Genomic DNA, 13,190 nt, shown 5'->3' on the forward strand with positions numbered 1-13,190 from the left:
ATTGCTTTCTCCTCCTCTTGCTTGCAGGAACGAAATGGAATGAAAAGAGAAGTGAATGTCTGGAGTTTGAACTTCCAAATAGAAGGTGAAGTTCAAGCTCGATTTCAAGATAAATCTCAGAAAATTCTATGGTAGTGAGGGTTTGTAATGGTTTAGCAAAGCTTGGGCAGGGTGTTGATGATGAATCTAAAGCTGTAAGCTTGTTTAAATAGGCAATGTACTTGATATTTGCACCACTTTAAATTTGGATAAAATTTGATACCTCCTTGCATGGGTGCATGGGAAATGATTTGGGCCTTGAGAATAATGAAATCCACTTCCAATTCGTGTGTAAAGAGTACTGAATGCATCATGTGCAAGCATGCAAAAGGAAATGATCATGTGAAGTTCAATCTTACCAAAACACTCTCCATAATGAAGCCATGTACAAGTCCTTCAATTTTGATCTAAATGATATGATCTTAGATGTTTTGGAAAGGCGAGATCAAGGGGAAGAACTTTCATGTTGAACACTTTTCCATTTGAAGCTTGGATAATGATGAATTCTGAGGTGGAAGTTTGGGAAATCAAACATATTTGAAAATTTTCTAAGTCCCAAGTCAAATGTTCACTTCTTCCACCTTGAATAACTTTTTCTATGGACTTCAAATGAGAAATGTTCCTTCATAAAATTTGTATCTCTTTCAAACCTATTTAATTTGGTTACATATTTGACCTTATTTGGATTTGGCATGAAAGAGTTATGCATTTTAGAAGTTAAGTAAAATCACTTGTTCCATGGTATTGGCCCAAAATGACCTATAACGTTTTCACTTGGCACATGCATTTGCAAGTTGAATTTGAACTTTATCCAAACATAAAAGTTGAAGTAGACATATTTAAATTGATCATGGAATTTGAATGAATTTCATATCAAAAAAATTGAGTAATTTATGGTCTTGGGAAGTTGACCTCTAAACTAGGGTTTAGACAAAATGACCTATAATCGTTCACCATAAAAAATGACTTTTCAAGCAAAACTAGCTCTATACCTCAACATGACAGTTGTTTGGAATGTTGTTTAGAGTAATGTTTCTCTTGGAATCATGTTCATATGATAAAAGTTGTAGGAGATAAGGTCTAGAGAACCTTAGTTTTGATCAGTTGACTTTCTCTGGTCAACCATCACGAACCTACTTGCTAGCTTGATATTCTCTTGACTTTTGGGAATCAAAGAGGATAATATATGCATAATATGATGTAATTTTAAGTATCCCTTGAAATATTTGATCAATTGTTGAAGAAACTTGTTGAAGAAGTCACACAAGATACCTATATGAATTAGGGTTTCAAGGCAAACAAACTCCAAACTCTTGATGATTTCTTAATCAAAATTTCATGTGAAGATCATAGGGATTCATATATGATGTCTAGATCCAATGTGAACCATTTCTTGATTGAGCTCCTTGTATTAAGGGTCTTAAACCCTAGATATGAGCTTGATAGAGCATAGGTGAGCATGTGCACTACCTACAAAAGAGTTAAACTATACAATGACATATTTTTGGTATTTTGGTTAGTAAAAACAAATAAAAATTAAGTATGATACAATCAAAAGTGCTTGGTGACCTCTTCCAATGCAAACCCGATGAATGAGGGGTAAGGAGAATGTCAAGGTGTGATCCCAATGCTAATGCATATGATGAGATAAGATGAGGGAACTTATGGTCAAAATTGGGGTCTTATAGAAGGTATGATAGAATTCGGCGAGAAAAAATGGCACCGGGTTCTTGGTCAGGAAGACTTCCTCTTCCAAATGATCCACAAAAATCATCTCCCAAGCATGGGCTTCGAGGAATTTCGGAGTGAAACCTTTGACGGCACCTTTAGATCCCCAATTAGCCATTAGTTCATTAACGTAGATATCCAAGACGGTAGAGAGCTCAGACAGGAGAAATCCTTCTTCCAACTTGGGGAAAGGGTTGTATTGCTTTATCGATCGGTTGAGAAGTCTCTCAATGTCTTCCAGAGTCAGGGAAATTTGAAAGTCTGGGAAGGTGAAGAATCTCAGAGGGACGTCATAATATTGGGTCAATGTAGTGATTGCACCATAGTCAACCTTTTCTTCTAGGAGGTCAATGATGTTACCAAAGGTGGCTCTGAATTTGTTGTCCTTGAGGGATACTACTCTAGAGAAAAGGACCTTCAAGGTGTCCACATATGGGCTCTTGTATCTGAAAGTGGAAGTGTTTTTCCTTGTTGAGGGATCCATGATTGTGTTGGTAAAAATTCTTGTAATTCTGCATTTAAACAAACGAAATGATTAAAAGCTTAACTTATTAATTTATGATGTATGAATGCATGAATGGATGAACGACCTTTATTATTAGTTTCCACATAACGTTTAGGCACGGGATTCAAAGTTTGGGACCATCGTGACAAATTATGAGGTTTAATAATGACTATTTTTCAAACCCGGGTTCTCACTTTGCATGATCTAGGGCTTTTGAAAAATTGGATGTAAGACACTGCCCTTAAAGTCACGGATTCCCTTGATTATCCTCCGTTTATGTCAATTTACTTTCCAGATGATAGTTCCATCAAGGAATTATACTCTAAGTGAGATCTTCGTATTGACCCTCGCGAGGAAATCTCCTCGGGGACCTATAGTACGTGACCATCGGTATAGGCCGACCAAGGTTAAATGTTTTAAAAAGGGGGTCTTATGGTCACAGACTCTAATGAAGATAAGGATGCTTACGTCGAAAGCATGATGGTCATTAATACCTCTAAGAGATTCTACCACTAAGTGAGGTTCTCGTACGACCCTACACGGTGGAAAGATCCTCGGGGACCCATACTACTCAACCTCTCTTATCTCAAGTAAGCTCTCAGACTCGGGTGAAGAGTCTTTCACACAAGGTTTAAATTTCATTTCTCATTGTAACCATTTTTTCTTCGTCGTAGAACCAAGGTTTCAGACCAACAAAAAATATATACATAGATTAGTAAGAAAAATAAAATATATACACATAAAAAATAAATAATTGGATAAATCCTCACGTGCGTGAAAAGAGAAAAACAACCCAAACTAGGCTTGACTTGCTTAGGGAAAATAGGTATTTCCCCAGCAAAGTCGCCAGCTGTCACTACCGTGGATTTAGATGGAGGTGAGGAAACCGGGACTATGAACTAAAGAATTCCCCTAACCTCAAAAAAGGGGGAGAAAAAGGGGAAAAGTAGAAGAGTCGCTACCGAATTTTATTTGGATTGCCTTTATGAGAGAGGCGGGGGAAAATATTCGATAAAACCCTCGAAGAAGAAAAAGGTGCACACGGGTAGTGCAAAGATAAGGAATCGATCTTGCAACCAAGATTTGGGTTCAGAAGTCGGTTACGCAACGGGAAGGTATTAGCACCTCTCATGTCCATGGTACTCCATCAGAACCATTTGGGTTGTTTACGTATGCATGTATTTATCCGTTTATTTATTTATTTTCAAAAGAGTGTAAAAAGTGATTGGACTCTGGGAGTTTTTGTTTATTGTGCTCGCCAAGGATTGGCGCCCTTGTGCCTACGTATCTCTCATCGGGTGATGAGGAATCAGAGCTCCGTAGTTCAAAGTAGAATATGTTTGTGTGTTGGTTCATTTTACCTTTAAGAAAAGGGTTTTCGGAGTGGTTCCCTAAGGCGAAAAATGAGGTTTGATGGGTTGTAGAGATTTTACCTTGAATAAGGGTTAATGAAAGAGTTTGTGATTAGATTGCACTAAAGTCTATGGGAAGAGGTGAATATTCTAGATAACAAGCCAAGTGTCTTGTGTCCAAAATAATCAGAGTAAGGGTAGGAATGCTCCATTCTTACTCATTCTCCACCACTTAAGGCTCGTGGCACACAATACTAATCGTGATTTTATTGTATTTTGAATTTAATTATGAAAACTCCACTTGATGTTGGATCAAGGATTTGGATATTTGATTATGAAATTGGAAAGTGCAATAGGTAAGTAAAGTAACCAACAAGAAAGTAAAGGGTTTCAGTGTAAGGTAGCCCAAAAGAAAGCCTTGTGAGTGCAAAAGTGATCTAAGCTAAATAAAGGATAATTGTCTTACAAACATGTCCCCTTAGGATGGTGCCATGATGTTATTCTTACAGTCGGTATGCAAGTTACATATGAAATCCAAAGTTAAAAGAGTATCATAAAGATAAGGAAAAAACCTCCAAGCAAAGGTCCTAAGATGAAATCCTCTAAGTCCAAGTTGATTCAGTGGAATGAATATTTTTGGTCATTTTATCATGTTTTTATTGTTTTTAATTGTATGATGACAATAAGATAAATGACAATAAATAAACATGTATGATGAGTTTATACAATGAATATGATGATGATGAGTACTTGAATATAAATCACAAAGTAACAACATAAAAGTAAATAAAAAAATAACAATGATAATAACAATGGTTAGTGGTAATCAAAGCTAGTAGAGTTAAGTTTAGTTAGTATTATTTACAAGTTTAACACTTGAGGATTATCTATCCTTATGAAAAAAGATTCAAAATATGACGCATAAGGGGATAACTTATCACTGATGCAAAGTATTGAAGATGATCAAATGATCAACTTACAATAGGTTTGAAACAACGAAAGTTATGCAAACCCCAAGTCCATCTATCAATAGCTTGACAAAAGGAAAACTACACAATCTCAAGGGTTAAAAGTAAATATTTTGATTAAGTGATTAAGTTAAGAAGGTTATAAAGGTCAATGTACAATATGAACAAAATAGTAAGTGTTAGTGTACAATATAGACAAGTTAGCAAAAAGTTTGTGGGTTAGTATAAGCAAAAGTAGTAACATGAATTAGATGAAACCAACAAGTTAGTATGTGCATAAACAAGGCTTCATCTAAAAGTCAAATGACCCAAGTTTTTTGATGTAGAGGAAACCTATCCATACTTCAAAGTACCATGAATGAACACTTGATCATTCATTAGTAGGTTTGAAACATGGAAGGTTCAAGCAACCCTAAACAATCCAATGTCATGACAAACATAGACTTCATTAGCCAGTAGATTCAAGACCTCATAAGTCAACCAAAAAGTATCCAAATGACATGAAATAAAGCATAAATAAATAGTATATGCAAAAATATCAAGGGCCCATGTTGGGAATCTTTTCAGAATAATAAAAATAAGTGGGGTAAAAATTAAAATGAAATTGGAAATAAATATGATGAAAAATAAATAAAACAAGGGTGAAAAGAAAAAAAGAACAAAACTGCATATGGTGGGGGTTGAACCCCTGACCTTAGGGTCATGGAGGATCAACCCCTTCTCCCACTGGGCCAAGCGCTCGCTTGTGATTTAAAAATGTGTTGATCAAATAAAATAATAAATAAAAGGCTAAAAGTAACATGCGCGAGAATCAACCAATCAGAGTGGGACACGGGATTCTTTTGAATTCAAAACCACGCGTGAGGCAACGACTCAGATTCGTCTTCAATCTCCAAACCTTGAAAATCAAAAACTCAAATCATGGGGTTAATGATCAGTGAGTGATTTCGAGTGGAACGGTAACTTGTTTGAGTGGAGGGGGTGAGTGGAACTACCTGATCGAAATTGGTTTCAGAGTGGTGCTTCAATGACTTGGTGCAACTCAGATGAGGATTTAGGAAGGTGAGTTAGGACTTGGGAAAGTTTGAGTGATGTTCAAGGATGGTTTTTGGGTGGTTATTTGGAATTGAAATACTTTGAATCTCAAAAATCTAAACTTTGTTTTGGATGGTTCAACTCGGGTTTGCAATAAGGTGTTTTTGAATTATGAAGCTTGTGAATGGAACACATTCCCCTATTTATAAGGAAAGTGATGAAGTGGTTTGGAGGGAAAGTGAGGGTGGTTTTCTTCAGAAAGGTGTGGAGCTTGAAACATGCTCAAGGTAGAACTTGAGGAGACATGGAATGGTAAAATCTGACCTTGCTTGCACTCCAGACCAGTTGGTTTTGGTTCTTAGCATTAATTGGGAATAGACAAAGGCAAGGAAATGACCTGGTGTGCATTTGAACTTTGGCCATTTTGGAAAAAAAATCACTTTTCACATGGCATCGGGTTTTCAGATGTGAGAGGTTTTTCCATCCAAGTTGACTTCCATTCTTGTCCTGATGTGTTTTGTAATGTGTTTGGGGACAAATAGGATAAGAACAAAGTGATTTGAGGACTTGGTGGATCAAATTTCAAAATCTGACTGACTTGGTCTGGTTTGTGCATCAAGATGATCTTCAATCTTTGAACCAAGGCCAAATGAAATTGGCTCGTGCATTTTGCATGAATCTTGTTCCAAATGTTCCTTGTTATGTCCTTGACTAGATGCAAAAAGAAATAGGTCAAAAGGAGTTGTAGTTTGGAAATGGAAATGTGGTAAAGTAGTGGTCTTGGTCATGTTTTAGGGCATGGTATGCATGTTGGACCAGCTTGGCCAATGCAAAAATTGAGATCCTTGCTCAATGAATTAGGTCTTGGACCTTGAAGAAAAGTTGGAAAGTGACTCAATTAGGAAATTTGGCTCGAAGTGGAACTTAAAAGGTTTGTGAAATGATAAGTTTATGGACTTTGTATCTTGCCATAGGCCATTCTTTCCAAAATGTGACCAACCAACATGACCTAAAAATGTGATTTTGATATTCCTTGATTTTTATGGTGCAATGATGGATATTTGAAGCTATATGATCATATCATGATGTAAAATGAGGCTCGGGGCTTTTTGGAGTGATGTTAGGTCAAGTTCATAGGTAAATCAAATGCCTTGAAAGTTCAAAAATCATTATCAAACCAAATACTTGTAACATGAATTGAATGAGTGTTTGAATGGTGAATTGTGGTTGTAATTGTCATGAATTGATGTTGTTGTAAATATTAGATTGTAAATAGTAATTATTTCTATTAGTAATGAGGCCCATTAGTCAAAGCCCATTAGGTTTTCTATTCTCTCTTATTTAAAGCATGTAGATGTAACATGTAAGAATCACTTTTTAATATATCAGTGAAATATTTTACAACATGGTATCAGAGCTCCCGATTTTGGGGGATTCGCTTCCGCCTAAACCCTAGCCGCCTTGTAGCAGAGTCTTTTTTTTACTGCAGTTTGCAGTTTGTTGTTGTTTTTGGGTGTTCGGGTCATTGTTGTTTTGTGTTGTAGCACATCGTGCTTCTTGTTTTTGTTCACTCATCTTTGAAACCCTAACCCATCCTGTTTCTTGGTTTGTTTCTCTCGATTGTCCTTTCAATGGCTGAGATTATTAACGATCAACCACCTCCACCTCCACCTCCACCTCCCACAAACCCACCAGCCCCATTTAATGCTAAGGATTTTGTCGTTCAAAAAGGTTATTGGCTTACCGGAAAAAATTATTTTCAATGGTCTCAGTTCATCAGACACACTCTAAAATGTTGCGACATGCTTGATCATATTGAAGGAAATCCTCCTCTGGTTACTGCTCCTAACTTCCCTTCCTGGGATAAAGATGATTCTGCTATTATTACTTGGCTTTGGAACTCCATATCTCCAGAAATTAGTAGAAATTGCATGTATCTCTCAAGTGCAAAGGCAGTTTGGGAGTATCTTCGTCGCAGTTATTCCATGAAACAAGATATGTCTGCTTGTTATGATTTAAAGAGGAAAATCTTCAACACTAAGCAGGGAAATCTTTCGATCACTGAGTATTTTGGAGTTCTCAATGGTTTTTTGGATTGAGTTGGATCAGTATCAGAATTTGAAGATGGAGTGCAACAAGGATACTGCCACCTTGAATACTGTTGTTGAGCGGGATAGGATCTTTGATTTCCTAGCAGGCCTTAATGCTGAATTTGACCCTATTCGGGTGCAGATTTTGGGTAAGGAAAAATTTCCTGATCTTAATGAAGTTTTTTACACTGTCCGTAGTGAGGAAACCCGTCATCAAGCTATGCTTCATGAACAGCCCCCGGATGTGTCAGCATTAGTAGCTAGCAAAACAACAAGACAAGGACCACCACCATCATCATCCAAGAATGTTCGTGACAAATTCTATTGTGAGCATTGCAACCGATCAGGGCATACAAAGGATAGTTGTTTCAAACTTCATGGGAGGGAGCAGGTTCTTAGCCGAGGTGGCGGTTCTCGCAACATGCACCAGTATCAGGCACATGTTGCTACACATGTCCAGGATACTGAAAGCTTTGAAAAGAGGGGAACTGATTTTTCCTCCTTCAGTCAGAATGATGTGGAACGGTTGAAGTCTATGCTTGACTCCATGAGTAAGCCTTCTGGTTCTGGTTCTGGGTCTCTAGCAGTTACTGGTAAGAGTTTGTGTTCCCGATCTCTTACTGTTTGTGGTAATATTCCTAAGAATGCGTGGATTCTTGACTCTGGTGCTACTAATCATATGACATTTGATTCCACATTATTATGCTCTTATACCACACCTTCGAGTATTCCTTATATCACTGTTGCTGATGGCTCTCATGCTTGTGTTGTTGGCACTGGAAATATTGACTTGCAACCTCCATTCCAGTTGCAATCTGTGCTTCATGTTCCCACACTTTCCCACAATTTAATTTCCATCCATAAGCTTACCCGTGATCTGAATTGTAAAGTAATTTTTTCTATGTCCCATTGTGTTTTTCAGGACCTTACCCCGGGGCAGACAATTGGAATTGCTAAGGAAAAGGAAGGGTTATACTACTTCTCTGATGACCATCCAAAGGTGTTGTCCTCCTGTTTCCAGTCTCAGTCTTCCTCTTCAGCCTCACAAATTTGGCTTCAGCACAAGCGTCTCGGTCATCCTCCATTTTATATAATTAAGTCTATGTTTCCGTCGTTGTTCTTACACCATTCTGTTGAGTCTTTTAAGTGTGATGTCTGTCAGTTGGCAAAACACAATCGTGTATCTTTTCCTTCCAGTTTTAATAAAAGTGATGAACCTTTTGATTTGATTCATTCTGATGTTTGGGGACCTGCCCCTACCTCTAATAGTTTTGGTGCAAAATGGTTTGTCTCATTTATTGATGATTGTACTCGGGTAACTTGGATTTTCTTGATGAATACTAAATCCGAAGTACCACAAATATTTATCCAATTTTATAATATGGTACAAACGCAATTTGGGAAAGGCATAAAAAGAATTCGTTCTGACAATGGTAAAGAATATGTCAATCATACCTTTTCCAACTTCACTAGTAAACATGGCATTCTCCATGAATTCACATGTATTGACACCCCACAACAAAACGGTGTCGCAGAAAGAAAAAATCGTCATTTACTTGAAGTTGCTAGATCTCTCCTTTTTAAAATGTCTGTTCCTACCTCTTATTGGGGTGAGGCAATTATTACTGTTGCCTATCTGATTAACCGGGTCCCATCTCGAGTGTTAGGTAATAAAAGTCCTCCCAATTTATGCTTTCATGTTTTCCATCTGTTCCTATCTTACACACTCTTGAGTCTCGCATTTTTGGTTGTGTTGCTTTTGTTCATGTTCACAAACAATATCGCAACAAATTGGATCCCCGTGCTGTCAGATGTATCTTTCTGGGTTATGCACCCAACAAAAGAGGGTACAAATGTTATCATCCTCCGAGTCAAAAATTCTTTGTCTCCAAAGATGTCACCTTTCATGAAAATGTGTCATATTTCACTCGTTCTCAGTCTCAGGGGGAGAACATAAGTGACTTAGAGTCAGAGTCAGAGTCTGAGTCCGAGTTTCTGATCCTTGGTCCTAGCCTCCCTAGAACACCTATCAGTGTTCCCTCTCTTGAACCCGAGTTGTCACCTAGTTTGAGTTTGAGTCCTAGTTCAACACCTGAATCTGAGCCATTAAGTGTTCCTGGTCCTTCAAGGCCTTCTGTTTTACAGGAATCAGCACCTCCAGCACCAACTCTAGTGTATCAGAGAAGAAGTAAACCTGACCTTCTCCATAAACAAATTCAATCGCCTGAATCGGAGGTAAGTACTAAAAATGATTCCTCTAGTGATGATAGTGTCATTTCTGATACTTGTGACACTAATCCAGTTGATTTACCCATTGCTTTGAGGAAGGATAAAAGATCTTGTCCCTCCCTATATCGACACCCTATCTCTCAATATGTCTCCACCAAACATCTTTCCACACAATATCAAAGTTTTGTTGCAGCTGTTAATTCTGTGAAAATCCCATCATCTGTTTAAGAAGCATTGCAAAATAGTAATTGGGTCCAAGCTATGGATGAGGAAATGAGAGCACTTGAAAAAAATGGTACTTGGGAGATTATTGAAAGGAAAAGAGACAAAAGTCCAGTTGGATGCAGATGGATCTATACTGTAAAGTACAAATCTGATGGTACACTTGGTCGATACAAAGCAAGACTAGTGGCAAAAGGTTATACTCATACGTATGGTATTGATTATGAGGAGACATTTGCCCCAGTGGCAAAGATGAATATTGTTCGAATTTTACTATCTCTTACTGCTTCATGTGGATGGGAATTGCAACAGTTTGATGTTAAAAATGCGTTCTTGCATGGAGACTTAGAGGAAGAAGTGTATATGGAGATTCCACCAGGTGTTGACATAACAAATGGAGCTAACAAGGTGTGTAAATTGAAGAAAGCCTTATATGGACTAAAGCAGTCCCCTCAGGCATGGTTTGGAAGATTCACAAAGGCAATGATGTGTTTGGGCTATAAGCAAAGTCAAGGAGACCACACTTTATTTTTTAAACATTCACAAGGAGGAAAACTGACTGTACTTATTGTTTATGTTGATGATATTATTGTTACAGGAGATGATTTGATTGAGAGACATTTCCTCAAAGAGAAATTATCAGCAGAGTTTGAGATGAAAGACCTTGGGCAACTCAAGTATTTCTTGGGAATTGAGGTAGCCCACTCAAAGCAAGGCATCTTTATTTCTCAAAGGAAGTATGTGCTTGATCTTTTGCAGGAAACTGGCAAACTTGGATGCAAACCTGCAAGTGTTCCCATTGAACAAAATCACAGGATAAGCTCTGAGGAGGAAAGTGACAAAGTTGACAAGGGTCAATATCAGAGATTAGTGGGAAAATTGATTTACTTGGCACACACTAGACCAGATTTGGCATATGCAGTCAGTGTGGTGAGCCAATTCATGCATGATCCGAGGGTGAGACATTTGCAGGCTGTAGACCGCGTTCTACAATATCTTAAAGCAACTCCAAGGAGAGGACTTTTGTTTAAAAGAGGTGGAAATCTAACTATGGAGACTTACACTGATGCGGATTATGCCGGATCGGTGAGTGACAGAAGATCTACGTCAGGCTATTGTACTTTTCTGTGTGGTAACCTTATAGCTTGGAAGAGTAAGAAGCAAAGTGTAGTTGCTCGATCAAGCGCCGAGGCAGAATTTAGAGCTATGGCACTAGGAATTTGTGAGCTATTGTGGATGAAACAAATTCTAGAAGACTTGAAGATACAATGTGAAGGTCCTATGAAATTGTTTTGTGACAATAAATCGGCTATTAGTATTGCTCATAATCATGTTCAGCATGACAGGACTAAACACATTGAGATTGACCGAGATTTTATCAAAGAGAAGTTGGATAGTGGACTGATAACTACATCTTACGTTCCTTCCGGGCATTAGCTGGCAGATGTGTTAACAAAAGGCTTACCAACAGAAAGATTCAGGCAACTTACTTGCAAGCTGGGAATGATAGATATCCATTCACCAGCTTGAGGGGGAGTGTTGTAAATATTAGATTGTAAATAGTAATTATTTCTATTAGTAATGAGGCCCATTAGTCAAAGCCCATTAGGTTTTCTATTCTCTCTTATTTAAAGCATGTATATGTAACATGTAAGAATCACTTTTTAATATATCAGTGAAATATTTTACAACAGATGTTGAATGAGTGGTGGTATGATAGGGTAATAAAAATGAAGCAAGGTCAATGATCAAAGGATGTCCAAATTAGGATTTCTTGAACCACAAGCTTCATCGAGAACCATGGTCAGACAAATCAGGGTTTGGTGATGCAAGGGACATATTGAGATGTTTCAAAGGTATGGGGCATGAACAATATTTAGATTTTAGGGGTCCTAAATGACATGGTCAAGATCCATGGTGAACCACGACTTGTACAAGCCAATGAAGGTCAAGAGCTAGGGTTAGGGTCCTTGGGTGACCAGATGAATCTTGATGTGTCTTCAAAGAGGACTCATTATCCAATTAGGGTTTCGAAGAGTGAGTGAGATGTCTTGAATGATCATATAAGATTTTTTGGATTCTTGAGAATGGAGATTAAGGTTAAGGTGGCATGGGCACACCTCAACATGGTCATAGGGCCTTGAGGCTTCATAGATGAATCCCATGCCATGGGTTTGTGGGTTATTGAGAGTCATTAAGTATAAATGCATATGAGATAATATGTATAGGGTGTATGCTCATGGATTAGGGTTTAAGAGGACGGTGTGGAGGTAGGGTAAAATTGAGGGTATGATAGGTTGACTTTGGTCAAAGTTAACCAAAAAGTCAACTGTTGACCAAAGTCAACATTTGGTCAACATTTCAAATTTTATAGTTTTTTATGTAATGAACATTGTAATGGATTGTATATGATTATTTAATTGAAATTGAAATTGAATTGGTCTTGATGCTTGAAATGGATTGAAATTGACTTGAACATGAATTAAATGAACTAGCTTGAAAATGGATAATATCTAGACTTGTAGTTTGAATAGAATCAAAGCCAAAAAACCATGAATGAACCATTAACCCTGAACCAAACGACATAGCAATGACTTAAATGAACAATGACAAGCATGAAACAAAGACCCATGGACCAAACCAAGGGCATGGGAATAAATGAAATGAACATTGACCTGATGAAAATAGGCTAACTAAGGCAAGGACTAGGGCTAGGCATGATGATGACCATATGACATAGCAAAGCATGTACTTGGGCACAAACCAAAGGACACAAACACAAGATGCACATATGTGAGCATGAAGTCCATGGGATCAAACAAGAGGATCAATAAGAATGAACTATGAATAAGAGATTGGGTGAAGCTTGGCCAAGCAAGAGAACCAGATCACAGTGGAATGAAGGTGGCTCATATGAAATTAGGGTTAGGGGACCACCTGTAGCGGGGTATTCGTTACCTTTAGATTTATTGACTAAATCAAAAGTAAATCATACAATTCGAGTCACCTCCGCACTTCTATT

The 13,190-nt window shown here is 37.8% G+C and overlaps 1 protein-coding gene across 1 annotated transcript; it reads left to right on the forward strand.

The window, feature by feature from the left end:
- The first annotated feature begins 7,258 nt into the window (after positions 1-7,258).
- LOC127102974 (uncharacterized) lies at positions 7,259-7,726 on the forward strand. Its single transcript, XM_051040284.1, has one exon. The coding sequence runs from the start codon at positions 7,259-7,261 to the stop codon at positions 7,724-7,726; it is 468 nt and encodes a 155-aa protein (XP_050896241.1).
- The last annotated feature ends 5,464 nt before the right edge of the window (positions 7,727-13,190 follow it).

The sequence above is a fragment of the Lathyrus oleraceus genome, chromosome 1, assembly GCF_024323335.1.
Source record: "Lathyrus oleraceus cultivar Zhongwan6 chromosome 1, CAAS_Psat_ZW6_1.0, whole genome shotgun sequence".
Lineage (NCBI taxonomy): Eukaryota > Viridiplantae > Streptophyta > Magnoliopsida > Fabales > Fabaceae > Lathyrus > Lathyrus oleraceus.

Coding starts and splice junctions, on each gene's coding strand:
- LOC127102974 (XM_051040284.1), top strand. CDS start 7,259: ATGGCTGAGATTATTAACGATCAACCACCTCCACCTCCACCTCCACCT.